A 15,716-nucleotide genomic window follows, 5' to 3' on the forward strand; every position below is an offset into this window, starting at 1 on the left:
ACTACTATTACTGTAATAACGTGCTGGAATGATTGAATTTTTCTAATAAATAAATTATTTTTAAAATGTATTTATTCCATTAACAAATGAGTTTGCTTTACGTTATATTTAATGTCTATATTATTCTATTTTTTGTAGATTTATTTAATGGTAATCAAGCTCTCACTTAAAGAGGAGGGGATGAATACGTACGAATATAAGCACTTTACACGTAATTTGAATATTTTATCCAGAGATAAACTTACATTAAGAAAAATGGTGACTTCTAAATGGCTTGTGCGGTTGACGAGACATTGCAGCAGCTGGTGAGTAAAATTATGCTAACGTCTTATATTATGTATCATATCTACTCTCAATGCGTATATCAAGAATATACTAAGCGGTCATTAGCATGGGTGCTTTTTTATTTTGGAATTTACAACTTGTGTATTGAAAATTTAACTACTATTGACTTTTCCAGTGGTTTTTATCCTCGTATATAAAAAAGTATTTTTTATTTTTTATTTTCGTCGTAATTATTTCAAGAACAACTTTGGAAATGTAATTAAAAATTCGATTTTTTTAAACGATTTTTTGAGGTATGTGGTATATCGTATACAAGAGACATAAAAAGAGGTAGACATATTGAGATACTGTTCTTATTTTGTAGCCGGCTAACAGAATTCATGGAATAAACTAGGTATATATATTTTTAAACTTAAAATTACCAAACTATGAACACTTGAGGACAAAAAAGGATAAAAACGAATAAAAGATGGAGACAAATAAAGCTATGTGTTTAATGTTTATTTATCATCCACACACACTTGTCTTTAAAAATGCACTAAAAAGTAAAAAAAATAATGTCATGAAAACCCTCAAAAGTAAGAATGTTCTGTTCTTTCTTGTAACATGTCTATATTGTATAATTATTGTTATTTCACAGTCGGTGTCGGCCGAAGTAAATAAGTGACATTTTATATTTGAGATATCTTAGACATAGTTACGTTTATGTCCTTACTTAGGCTGAAACCGACTCCTAAATAACAATAATTAAACAATATAGACATGTTACCAAAAAGAAGAGAACTTTCTTTAGATGGTTTTTATTACATTATTTTGTTACTTTTTATTGTATTTTAGATTGTTTTTTTAAGAAGTCGGCTATTTTTTTTCTTAAATTTTTTAGTTTATTTCTCAATTTTTAGTGAATTTGAAGTTCGATTACAAATTTCCGTAATACGTATGAGGACGGAAATAAGACAAATAAAGAAAAGGACTTTCCTATTCAATGTGTATCCTATTTAATATGTATGTACTTGAAGTAACGAAGTTTCAAAAACTAATTTAGAATGCAGCAGATAACCTCTCATCCTTTAAACAAAGAAATAATTATCTAAATCGTTATACTAATTCAAAAGTAACGAATTAATACATCGTAGATCGTAGCGTGCCTTTAATTCTGTCCAGCCGCGCACCACAGTAGCATTTTTCGGATGCGCGTAGTTTTTAATCATTTGATATCTTCCAAACTATTGATCAGAATTACATAGTTTGAAAGGCTAATGTAATCTGCATTTAATACTCTAGCCTTAAAACATATTTATTTGGATAAGGATTCATATCGAATATAATATAATAGCGCCGTATGCTTACAACGCTGTTTTTCGTGTGCATTTTATTCGGCGTTTTTTTCACAATAACATGGTTATTGTGAGACATTCATAGACAATAGATATATGCCACCGAAGATTTTTATTTAGCAAATTTAAGGATCTGTAATTATTAATTACTCAATATATCATTTGTATGTAGGTCATATTGTTTGACCTACATAAGCCATGAAACCAAAATTGTGCTTTTAATTGTAACGCGATGTAGTTATTTTTCATATGCGATATATAGTTTCAAGAGCAAATATAATCTATATTAAATTGTGTTGATACATTTATAGACACAAGGGTTTATACTGAACTCCAATAATAGCGTCGTAAATATGGCGTGAATTTAATTGATGTTTCTAAAGTAAAAAAGGTTATTGTGAGAAAACTATAACAGATAGATATCTATCGCGGACTTTTATTTAGCACATTTAAAGAGCTACATTCTTCCATACATTATTTTATGTATATTCTATAATTTAGCCTACGTAAGCGCTGAAAGCAAAAATGTCCCTAATTTTCGCAACACATTTTTAAGCTAAACTCAAAATCTACTAGTCTTCTAGTTATTTAAAAAAATGGGACCCATCTGCAAACACTTCCTTTCGATTAAAATATTTTTTATCAAAATCGGACCACCAGGGGCGGAACTTCGCGGTAACACACATAAAAATACAGTCGAATTGATAACCTACTTCTTTTTGAAGTCGGCTAAAAAATCACAACACCAGAGGAACTCAAGATGTGTGCCCGGCCTTAAAACAAGAAGTGCGCTTTATTGAAAGGCTCTGCTTATACTCTTATGTTAATATTTTCTAATAAACTTTAGGAGTATTGCTCAACGGCAGACTCAACGAACGCAGACATGGGTGTCACAACAAACGTATGCGGAATACCAGCAATCTTTGCCGATTATCTTAGACAAGGGTCTGACTGATTTCAGCTTTAGTCCAGAATTATGTGACAGATTAAGAAAGGTAATAAAAAATTGAACCTTATACTAACGATAATGGATTTCTATTTGTCGAGCACGTGACAACCACTGACTTGTTTAGCATTTTTATCTCACGAATTGCGATTTACTAATGAAAATCACTATCAAAATACTCCATATATCTTAATTTTTTTACCGAGTTGTCGACTAATGAATATGCGCCCTTAGGCTATTAATTTTAGAATTTAAATTATTTTACAACGTCGTTTGCCATAGTAACAAATAACATTGTTCAGACAAATACAAATTATTTTAGCCAGTTAAAATCCTTTGAGAATATAGTCAAAGCTAAAAACTGAAATGATGAAAACTGAAATTAAAATCATTCATTTGTTAATAAAGTACTTATTTTTAGTTTACAGCTTACAATGTGGGATCAGGGAAGCAAATTCGAGGTCTACTGACAATGGCAGCTTGTGAAGCACTTATGCAGCCGGAACAGAAAAAAGAATTACGCGAAAAAATGTTTGTTTTGGCCTGGGGCGCAGAGATGGTAAGACCTTAAAAACATATTTATCTTTTGTTTTCGTTAAGCCGTGAAAACACATGCCTGTAGTTAACATACCTACTTTGCAAGATATACGTATGAAATTCGAAAATGGAAAAACATATTGGTACATGACGGGGATCGAACCCACGATCAGTACGTACATTACAAGTGAATTTTTTAACTCATGAGCAGTAAATAAAAAAAAAATTGGACGATGCTTTACGAGATAATCAATCTTCATTATCTTTTTTTTAAAAGGTCAATTTATGTTTATCGTTGATACGTTCCTAAACTATTGAACAGATTTTGATGGAACATTGGTAGCATGTTCCGACATCAGAGAATTTTTATGCGATATTTAATCTTTAAAAAATATGAAATGTTGTTACTTATTACAGTCATCGTTTTCCAAATGAAGCTTTGTTATGCTGTATGCAAATATTATAAATTATTTTTACTATAGTGCGACAAATTTATCTGACCTTAAGCATTTAACTTAACACGTTTTTCAGTTACATGCCTTCTTTTTGGTAACTGACGACATGGAAGATGGTGCTAAGACCCGCCACGGGCAAACGTGCTGGCATCTGTTACCTGACGTAGGCAAGTACGCGGTCACTGACACCGGGATGTTCCGCAGCTTTGTGAGTGAAATATTAAGGATATACTTTGGAAAAGAAGCAATTTATCCTAAACTTGTGGATATCTTCAATGAGGTAATTTATATTTGTTTTAAATTTTATAAATTATCTTTCTTTAACGAGATGCCTTCTTGCAAAATTAGAGTTCACGTACTAACGTGTAATTTATTTGAATTCTTTCTACTTAGAAAGAATTCAAATAAATTTTAAGATTACTATTAGTAGATACCCGTAAAATTAAAAAAATATTTATTTTAAGTAAAAATATTATGGATTTTCTTTTTATCGCGAGACAGAGTAAAATACGGAGAACTGATCTCCAACCTTCACCAGTTTGAGAGACACCTCAAGAAGAATCGAGAAGAAAATCTCTTTTATTATCAGTATTTATTTAGCTTCCTTAATTAGTTCCATATTACATGTTTGATAAGAGGATAATATTTTTCGCGTGTATGTAAATTTGTTTTTAAGAAATTAAAATAAATTTCACTGTTTTTTTCCAGACCTATTTCAAGACTCATATTGGACAATTTATCGATTCAACATTTTGCTCAAACAGACAATACTTGAGTTTTACACAGGAAAAATATGCCCTTGTGTCTGCATTGAAGACTTCATTCTATACCTTCCAGTTTCCTGTTCTATTGGGCCTTGCTTTGAACAACAAGTATAGTGATAAAGCGTACAAACTCGTCGAATCTATAGGCTCTGACGTTGGATTATTGTTACAAATGAAGGTAAGGTTAAAAAGAATATAGAAAGAGAGTTAGTCAGAGAGACTAGATATAACAAGCACTCTACATACATGTACTACCTGCATCATGTATAATAAAGTAAATAAAATTAGAGTGTCTGTGTGTAAAATAATAAACGCATTTCGTCCAATCAAATTGCGTTCCAAATTGCGTTAAAAATTAAAATAACGATAACCTTTAAATGTTACTTTTTATTTCAAAATTATAACCAATTATATGTCTTCTAGTTAAAATAAATTTATGTTTAATTATGTTGAATGTTAAAATTAGAAACAAAGTGTATAAGAAAATGTAATTGTTATTATTATCAAATAATATTCGTTTTTTAATGTCATTACAAATTTAATTGTGAATAACAAATAACTTGATCCTTTTTCTGAATATTTAACGAAATCGAGCATACTTTTTATATTAAACTTTTTTTACAGAATGACTATTTAGATTTATATGGTGACGAGATAGTGGAAGGAAAGACTGGAACCGATATCCAAGAGGGCAAATGTTCCTTACCCGCTGTGATAGCTGTGAGGCTCGCCAATGGATACCAGAAGAAAATATTCCTTGAAAACTACGGGAGATGGGAGGACAAATGTGTGGACCAAATAAGGAATCTGTACAATGACTTACAGATACAAAAGATCTGCATTAAAGAAGAGACGCAACTGTACAATTCTATTTGTCAGCGTATTAATAATTTGTCTAAAGATTCTATACCACCTGGTCATTTATTTACGAAGTTAGTAAATGAAATCTATAACTTAAAAAATATCAACTATGATGTAAAACCCTAAACCTAAACATAATTTGCTTGCCGGAGGTCTAATAATAGTCTTCGTTTTCTTCCCACCATTTTCTTATAAGTAAATAATGGGAAGAGGAATTGTATTTGGTAAAGGAGGGGACGTATAGAAAGGGGAAATATCTTCTTTCTGTGCTTCCCCGTATCAAAATGTTGTGCTCCTCCGTCGATAAAAGTTAGGCAACGCATCTGCTATTGTAGATCTCCATGGGCAGCAGTTATTTCGCTATTTCGGCAAATTCAGTTGGCCGCTTGCAACGCTTTGTAATATAAAAATCGTATTTGTTATTTGTTCTAAATTGAGTTACATCTTATTTTATTATTGTATACTTATATGGAATGTTGGTGTTGTCAAGCTGTAAATATCTACTGTTTGTGTAATTTTGTTGTTTATTAAATAAATTTTTGATGAAGTAGAGCGTTGTAATTACTTTTTCTTTTATATTTTTCCTGAACAGACATCTATTAATTACTATATAATATTATTTTTTATGTACGGAAAAACAAAACTTAATTATTAGTATTCAATATTCCACTCTGTAATGTATATACTATACCAACTTCCATCTTGATCAGTTCAACCGTTCTGGAGTTACCTTATAACAGCCTCCGGCATCAAAATAAATTAGGATACACATATTAATTTGATATTGAATAAGTATCTTTTTATCCCCCGATTAGGACCAAGAGAGGAACAAAATCTTCCGAGGGGTGATATGGCACTGCCTATTTTTTATCTCCTTGTAACGGATTGCTACCATCTTTCAAGTGCCTGCGTCAGTGTTTCCGTGCAAGTCCGTCGTAAAGGCCTTGAGTGGTGTAAAAAAATCCATGTACTTAATATAGTTTCTCACAAATAAATTCAATTCGTGCAATGTGCGATTACTAGAAGTGGTACTTAAGATTAGTGATGCAACGGATGTCTGTTTCCGTTTCCGCAAGTGCGGAAGTTCCGCGTGCTTTTCAACATCCGTTTCTGCTTCCGTTTCCGCAACTTTTATAACGGAGATAAAACGGAACTTTACGACGGCTGAGAGATACAAATGCGCGGCGCGCGACGCGCAGTCCGTGCGCGGCCTTTCGGCACTTGTCGCATTTGTTTGTTTACGTACTTTTTCGTGAATTTAAGCGCGTAATATTTTCTGCTGCTGTTTGAAACAATCAATTTCTCTTGCTGGAGTAAACTGTCTAGTTGTTGTCCATATAAAATTTGACAGCTGGTAAAATGTGACTATTTCATGCTTACGAGTTATTAAATGTACTTTTGAATAAGTGATAACAATGTAATATATCATCATCATTATTATCATCAGCTCACTATACATCCCCACTGAGGGGCTCGGAGCTTACCCCAAATTAGGGGTGACTAGGCTATTGTCAACCACACAGGCCCAGAGCGGGTTGATTTCACACATGTCATTGAATTTTTTCTCAGATATGTGCAAGCAGCATCACTATGTTTTCCTTCACCGTAAGAACGTCAGATATATGTACATATGTAAATCGAAAAACACATTGGTACATGACGGGATTCGAACCCAGGACCTGCAGATTGCAAGTCAAGTGCCACGAGCCACCGACGCCTAATAATTATATCTTTTTCTAATATAGATTTGGTGTATTTGATACTTAACACATTCACTATTTACAAAATAACTATTTAAAAAGGTTACAACTGGGAGCCAAAACTTTTTATGGTGACTTTTTATTTAGTATCTGGGAATGTATGAACATATAGATAAATTAATAATGTTATTATAATTATTTCAATAAAAAAACACATTTTTTGCATTTGAGCGCTAGGGATGGCAATGGCTTAGTTCACTAATATGTAGATATTTGGTCTACGACCGCATTTCTGTGTACTAATATGTTACAAGATTTTGACAAAGTCAAGTTTTTCATCAAATTCCAGAATATTGAGTATAACATGTAAGGATACTAATCAAAACCAGCTTTTATCGTCTCGGTTCAAGATCTTGTAACATTTCATACACACCCACACATACACACACATATACACACGTATACACACACACACACACACACATACACGCACACACATATATTTAAAAAATATACATATATAACATAAAGTTCAGACTTAGCTTCATGTGATACAAGATATTTGTATGTTTGCCTCCGTACGAACGTGGTACTAATCACTATAACACTGTAAGAATGAAACTAATACTCTTTTTCGTTAGTTGACTATATGCCAAAGCAACATGCTTTGTGTGGCCACTCTGGCAATATTCTCGCTTCAAACGCCGGCGGCTTACTGGCTACTACAAAGTGAACGGGCCCCTCGCTCGGATCCGAGGGGGAGGCGCCGCTACTAATAGCTCTGCCCACTCGGATCCGAGTGGTCAGCAGTAAATGTATTAATAAAGAAATATATTTGTAAAATGGTTTTAATATTTAAAAGCCTCCGTTAGTCAACACGTATTTTAACTTATTGCAGCACAGTAAAATACATACATTGAAGGCTAAAGGACACCAATATTCAATGCCTTAATAAATTAAAAACGAATACAAACTGATTTTACCAAAAAAAAGAAAAATTTGTAAATAGGTTTTTTTTTAATATTATTTACACTTCTGTTTCCGCATCCGCTTCCGTTTCCGTTTCTGCTAAAATTTATTTTTGACATCTGTTTCCGTTTCTGGTTCCGTTAAGACACTTCCGTTGCATCACTACTTAAGATATGGCCACGATTGTTACATAAAAAAAGAAATATGTAATTGTAAACATGAAACAAAATATATCACTGTTGTCGAATTTTACTTTGTCTCGAGATCCGTAAATTGTGTACAATATATTTTACATATATTTGATATATGAGATGTATGAAGTAAGCTAACTTAGGGTACACTCCGAGCCCCTTAGTGGGGACGTATAGTGAGCTGATGATGTTATGATGTACTCACTACAGCATAGTTTAAAGTGGCTTTGATAATCATTGTAAGCAGCAGTCATTATTCCAATGAACGATAAAAGTTACAAAAATAAAAAATAAATAGTCGTGATTACTCTTCAATAAAAAGTAAAGAACAAGACATTATGGTACTTTTATGTCGACGCAACAAAAATAGCAGCAAATAACCATTTTTTTATTTTATTTGAATCTAAACAAACTAATTAAAAGTGGCTACATTTACTTATAGTTAACTAGCTGTGCCCGCGACTTCGTCCGCGTGAAATTCTGTCTTCGGATAGATTTTTTTTTAGGATAATTATTTTACTTAACTGACGTGCTATGATTTGATGTATGGATGTAGAAGAACATAGAGAGAGGTGTGCCAGGACCGCGCCAAATGTCTGGTCCTGGGTCTCTGCCTACCCTTCTGGGTTACTGGCATGAATTTTGTTGTTGTTGTGGTATTTTACTTAAACTTATAAAAAAATACAACAAAACATATTAAACTTACAAAATTTTCACATAAAATCGTATATTCCCATACAAACTTTCATCCCCTATTCCCTTTTGTAATATTGCAGCCTTGAGGGTAAAACTTTTACAAACTTCAAATGTCAATTTATTTATATCAAATCAGCAGCCTAAAAAATAAGTTTCAAACTACGAACTGTAAAAATGACGACACTTACATTAAATTTTCCACGCCCACTTTCAACCCCTTACAACGCTTTTCCTGCGTTAAAAAGTAGCCTTTTTCCTTTCTCAGGCTAAAGACTAAATATTGGTAAGGGTTACAGCAAAGCATATCAAAACAAAACATTCACCAAAACCGAACATATTGCCAAACAAAATTTCATCCCCTATTATTATTTTGCACCCTTGGGGGTAAATTTTTTACAAAAATTTAATTTAATATTTATCTTTATCAAATTAGCAGCCTTGAAAATAAGTTTCAACCTTCTACCCGTAAAAATGACGATAATTCCATACAAACTTTCACCCCAACTTTCAACCCCTTACAACCCCTTTTTCGCGTTAAAATGTAGCCTATGTCCATCCTCAGGCTCTAGACTATCTGTGTACAAAATTTCATTTAAATCGGTTCAGTAGTTTTTGCGTGAAAGCGAGACAGACAGACAGAGTTACTTACGCATTTATAATATTATATAGTAAGGATATAGTAAGGATTCGATACTAGCTACTAGTATCTGGTAATTTAGTTTATTATAATGATTGTCTGATGAAAATTTAAACTCGTGTTGTCAATAACTAAATTTTGTATTTTTTTAACGCTTGATGATATATTTATAAATGCTTAAAGTAATTACCGTTAAAACCGTTTATAATGACATCGAAGGGAAATTATGCATGTAGTTATGAGAGATTCTCTCCCCAAATGGGAGCATACCCACTAAATCCCTCTGTTCCCTCGAGGCCATTATTTGGGGCGCCACGGGATCATTTTAATTTACAACGGAACGTGGCCCTCGATGCGCCCCTAAAGGGACGCTTCGCCCTTAGGCGCTCGCAGAGACGACACTGTGTAATGCAGGTTCGGGATTCCCGCCTTCCCCCGTTGGTGCCGCCTAGGGTTTATAGAGACCAACTTCTTGATCAAGACAGAGGTACGCCCAGTGGTGATGAGATACCAGGATTACGCGATGGGACGCAGGATCACACGCCATCGTGTACCAGCTCGATAAGAAGAGTGTTACTGAGGTCATGCTCCCACGTTAATACGGCGGCCACGACCCAAATGGGTCGTATATCCCACCACGAGTCTTCTCTCACCCTTTCGCTAGGTACTCAATTTGGGCTCGCCTCCCTCGAAGGCGCTCGCGTAGTGGCGAAACGCCGCCCCTATTTCTGCGGACCCCCAGTGAGCCTGCAGCCTAGCCTAACTAACATAGTCTACCTAAGTCCTAAATAATCCTAAGTCTATAACCAACCGCCCGCCCTTCAGGGGGCGGGCGGTTATGTGAGGCTCCCCCGGCGCCAATAGGGGCGCCGGGTATACTCACTAAAACCCAACGGTGTTCTTGGACCTTCTCCGCTTGTGATGGGGCCGTGGGAACGCAATAGCACACCACCACGGCCCCGTCTGCAGATTGCCCGCCACGTGGAGATGCGGCGGGCCCTGCTTCCGCGACGACGCCTTCAGCAGAACGCGCCGTCGGCCTTCGCCGAGGACTCCCCGGAACACGTGGGGAGTCCTACAGCACGGGACCCTTGCGAGGCAGGCGGCGGCCCCGATTCGCCGCCCGCGGGTCCCTCTCACGGGCCCCGCAGCCTAGCCTAACTTGACCAACCTAACCTAATAGAGGAAACGGCCACCAGAATTCGATGGATTTGTGAAGTGACCGCTGCCCATAGACATTCGCAATTGCAGATGGTAGCTTGAATCGGTAGAGAAAGAGGTGGGAAGGGAGAGAGGACTAAAATTTTGCCTCCGACACACACGCTGATAAGTCTAAACGATTGCCTTCACTCCTATCTTCAGTGTGGAACTGGTATTTCACCGACGAGCGGGCCATTCGAGATGCGGCCTCTACACGCTGAAAGTTATAGGCGAAATGTTGTAAAAGTATTGTAATATTTTGATTTAACGTTTTTAATGCATTTCGTAATGCCCTAAGTACTACTAAGTAATACTAGTCACAGGACTATTCGATATTTTATTATACACTTGCTGCTTCCTGCTACGGCTACTGTCGAACAGGACGCGGAATGAAAAAGTAGCCTAATTTAATCCCGCTCATATCAAGTAACTTTCAGTAAAAGTCGCGTCAAAATCGGTACATCCTTTTCGGTTATTACACGGCACAAATGCGGACTTGCAGACAGACAAACATTTAAAAATTGAATTATAGTTAAAATAAACATCTTCACCACATGTTTTTTAGTATACTCGTAACATAAAGACACTCCAGTATTATTAATTGTTCATATATGCAGACGAAGTAAAGTAGGAAATTAATTCCACAATTAACTTGATTTTTAAGTAACAAATGTGTCTAAAAAAAGTTGTCTTAAAATAAAACCTGAGTCTAGAAAGAGATAACAAATGACACTCGTGTGAATATCACTTGTGGAGAACTTGTTATACCTAAAAACAGTGTCTCACTCGTATAAATGCATGATGGTATCTCTATCTTGTTAAAGAGCACGAAAGGGATGGCATTATATATGAATCTTACTTTTTACTAATATTATAAATGTGAATGTCTGACATTATTTTTTTTATTCCCTATTTATTTTAGTGTCTTTCTGAGTCAGTGTTATTTCGGCAGTCATTGTTATGCTTAATTTTGATTGTTATTAACTATTATTAGTGTAATAACGTGCTGGGATAATTGAATGTTTCTAGTAAATATTTTTTTTTATATGTATGTAAGTATTCCATTAACAAATGAGTTTGCTTTAGAGTATATGTATTGTCTATGTCATTAGATTTTGTTTATTTTTTAAAATGGTAATCAACCTCTCACTTAAATAGGAGGGGATGAATAAGTAGCCCACATAATAACTTAACGCTTACTTTGAATATTTTATACAGAGATAAACTTACATTAAGAAGAATGATGACTTCTAAATGGCTTGTGCGGTTGACGAGACATTGCAGTAGCTGGTGAGTAAAATTATGATAAATTATGTTGTATTATGTAAGAAATCTCAACGCATATATCCAGGATATACTAAGCGGTCATTAGCACATGCGCTTTTTTAATGACACGCGGACAGAGGTACGGGTGATAGCTAGTTTTCTATAAAAGTGTAACATTTGCTAGTATTACTGTGATAATTTGTTTTTTTAACCATTTCAACTAGAGACTTGCGGACTTATTGACGTACAAAGACAGACAACTTTTATTAAATATGGTTTTTTATTAAAAGCTATATATTTTACCATAGAGAAAGTTTATTACAATTTTGGTAAATAGTACGGTTTCTGAGAGCAAAATCTCCGTTTAAAACGTATTGTTACCTTTGTTTTTTTCAAAGATGGATTCAGCTATATATTTTTAAATATAAATTAACCGAACCATGAACACACCTACTTAATTCTTATGTAAATATTTTATTGTAAACTTTAGGAGTATTGCTCAACGGCATACTCAACGAACGCAGACATGGGTGTCACAACAAACGTATGTGGAATACCAGCAATCTTTGCCTATTATTTTAGACAAGAGTCTGACTGACTTCAGCTTCAGTGCAGAATTATGTGAAAGATTAAGAAAGGTAATAAAATATTGAACCTTATATTTACGAAAATGGATTTTTTATTTGTCGAGCATGTGAAAACCACTGAAGTGTTCAGCATTTTTATCTCACAAAGTGATTTCTGCTTTACTAGTGATAATCGCTATCAAAATGCTTCATTTATCTCATTTTTTATACCGAGTTATCGATTAATAAGAAAAACTAACTAACTTTAGAATTTAAATTATTTTACAAAATCGGTTTCCCTGGTTACAAATAACATTGTTTATACAAAAAACAACTAATTTAGGAAATTAAAATCCTTTGAGAATATAATCAAAGCTAAAAACTGAAATGCATGAAATATATATAAAATCATCTATTTGTTTATAAAGTACTGTTACTTCTAGTTTACAGCTTACAATGTGGGATCGGGGAAGCAAATTCGAGGTCTTCTGACAATGTCAGCTTGTGATGCACTTATGCAACCGGAACAGAAACAAGAATTACGCGAAAAAATGTTTGTTTTGGCCTGGACCGCAGAGATGGTAAGACCTTAAAAATATTTATCTTTTGTTTTCGCCGTGAAAGCACATGCCTGTAGTTAACATACTTTTATGCAAGATATACTTACGTATGAAGTTCTAGAATGAAAAAAAAAATATTGGTATATGACGGGGATCGAACCCACGATCAGTACATTAGAAGTGTTAGAAGAAGTTAATCCCTGAGCGGAAATAAAAAAAATTGGACGATGCTTTACGAGATAATCAATCTTCATTATCTTTTTTATAATAAGTCAATTTATTTATCGTCGATACCTAAACTATTGAACAGATTTTGATGGAACATTGGTAGCATTTTCCGACGTCAGAGAATTTTTATGTGATATTTAATTAAAAAAAAATATGAAATGTTGTTACTTATTACAGTATTTTTTTTTTCCAAATGAAGCTTTGTTTTGCAGTATGCAAATATTATATATTATTTTTATTATATTGCGACAAATTTATCTGGTCCAGTTAAAGGCGTTGTTATCGCGGTTAATTCTGTCAAAAATATTTAAACTCTACGTAAGACAAAATTAGACATTTACAAGTCGGGTACAGACCTACCTTTTGGTACTTTTTTGACATTGACAAGAGAGCGTTAATTCAATTTAGTTTCACTTATGCCCTTTGCAACCCTAGACATAGTGCAAGCATTCTGTGCTCTGCAGTCATTCTATTACGAATTTCAAAAATTTATGGAACTGACACGTGACAATAACGTGACTTATCGAAAGTTTCGACACTTTGTCTAGGGCAACCCCCTAAGATCAGATAAGTTTGTCTAACTATACTTAAGCATTTCACTTTACATGTTTTTCAGTTACATGCCTTCTTTTTGGTAACTGACGACATGGAAGATGGTGCTAAGACCCGCCACGGGCAAACGTGCTGGCATCTGTTACCTGACGTAGGCAAGTACGCGGTCACTGACACCGGGATGTTCCGCAGCTTTATTAGTGAAATATTAAGGATATACTTTGGGAAAGAAGTAGTTTATACCAAACTTGTGGATATCTTCAATGAGGTAATTTATATTTATTTTAAATCCATAAATTTTCTGTCTTTAATGAGATGCCTTTTTGAAAAATTAGAGTTCACGTAAGTATAAAAAATTCAAATAAATGTTAAGATTACAATCTAGATAAGAATTAGAATAGATACCCGTAAAAATCTCTTTTAGGTAAAGACATTATGGAATACTACACATTAATTTTTTTAATCGGTAGACAGAGTAAAATACGGAGAACTGATCTCCAACCTTCTCCAGTTTGAGAGACACCTCAAGAAGAATCGAGAAGAAAATCTCTCTTATTAACAGTATTAAATTAATTAATGCAAGCACTTTTAATTAGTTCCTTATTACCCGTTTGACAAGAGGATAATATTTTTCGCGTGTATGTAAATTTGTTTTTAAGAAATTAAAAGTAATTTCACTGTTTTTTTCCAGACCTATTTCAAGACTCATATTGGACAATTTATCGATTCAACATTTTGCTCAAACAGACAATACTTGAGTTTTACACAGGAAAAATATGCCCTAGTGTCTGCATTGAAGACTTCATTCTATACCTTCCAGTTTCCTGTTCTATTGGGCCTTGCTTTGAACAACAAGTATAGTGATAAAGCGTACAAACTCGTCGAATCTATAGGCTCTGACGTTGGATTATTGTTACAAATGAAGGTAAGGTTAAAAAGAATATAGAAAGAGAGTTAGTCAGAGAGACTAGATATAACAAGCACTCTACATATATGTACTACCTACATCATGTATAATAAAGTAAATAAAATTAAAGTGTCTGTGTGTAAAATAATAAACGCATTTCGTCCAATCAAAATGATAAATTTGCGTTACAAATTGCGTCAAAAATTTGATAACAAAAACCTTTAAATGTTACTTTTTATTTCAAAATTATAAAACCAATTAAATTCTAGACAGAGTTTATACGAAAATATTATTATTATTATTATCAAATAATATTCGTTCTTTAATGTCATTACAAATTTAATTGTGAATAACAAATAACTTGATCCTTTTTCTGAATATTTAACGAAATCGAGCATACTTTTTATATTAAACTTTTTTTACAGAATGACTATTTAGATTTATATGGTGACGAGATAGTGGAAGGAAAGACTGGAACCGATATCCAAGAGGGCAAATGTTCCTTACCCGCTGTGATAGCTGTGAGGCTTTCCAATGGATACCAGAAGAAAATATTCCTTGAAAACTACGGGAGATGGGAGGACAAATGTGTGGACCAAATAAGGAATCTGTACAATGATTTACAAATACAAAAGATCTGCATTAACGAAGAGACGCAACTGTACAATTCTATTTGTCAGCGAATTAATAATTTGCCTAAAGATTCTATACCACCTGGTCATTTATTTACGAAGTTAGTAAATGAAATTTATAACTTAAAAAATATCAACTACGATGTAAAACCCTAAACCAAAATATAATTTACTTGCCGGAGGTCTAATATTAGTCTTCGTTTCCTTTCCACCATTTTCTTATAAGTAAATAATGGGAAGAGGAATTGTATTTGGCAAAGGACACATAGAAAGGGGAAATATCTTCTTTTTGTGCTTCCCCTCCTCCGTTGATAAAAATTAGGCAACGCATCTGCTATTGTAGATCTTCATGGGCAGCGGTTATTTCGCTATTTCGGCGAATTCAGTTGGCCGCTTGCAACGCTTTGTAATATAAAAATCGTATTTG

General features: G+C 34.0%; 1 protein-coding gene across 2 annotated transcripts; it reads left to right on the forward strand.

Moving 5' to 3' along the window:
- The first annotated feature begins 236 nt into the window (after positions 1-236).
- Positions 237-15,601, forward strand: LOC106721405 (farnesyl pyrophosphate synthase). 2 transcript variants are annotated; one of them, XM_045681501.1, is made up of 6 exons: positions 237-305; positions 2,470-2,617; positions 12,854-12,991; positions 13,815-14,018; positions 14,442-14,675; positions 15,083-15,601. In XM_045681501.1, the coding sequence occupies exons 1-6, from the start codon at positions 256-258 to the stop codon at positions 15,443-15,445; spliced, it is 1,137 nt and encodes a 378-aa protein (XP_045537457.1). In that variant the 5' UTR covers positions 237-255; the 3' UTR covers positions 15,446-15,601. The 2 variants fall into 2 exon arrangements, with proteins under 2 accessions (XP_045537457.1, XP_014371817.2); XM_014516331.2 differs by lacking the exons at positions 12,854-12,991; positions 13,815-14,018; positions 14,442-14,675; positions 15,083-15,601 and adding exons at positions 2,990-3,127; positions 3,637-3,840; positions 4,269-4,502; positions 4,949-5,410.
- Positions 15,602-15,716: the final 115 nt, after the last annotated feature.

This window comes from Papilio machaon, chromosome 16 (genome assembly GCF_912999745.1).
Source record: "Papilio machaon chromosome 16, ilPapMach1.1, whole genome shotgun sequence".
NCBI classification, from domain to species: Eukaryota; Metazoa; Arthropoda; class Insecta; order Lepidoptera; family Papilionidae; genus Papilio; species Papilio machaon.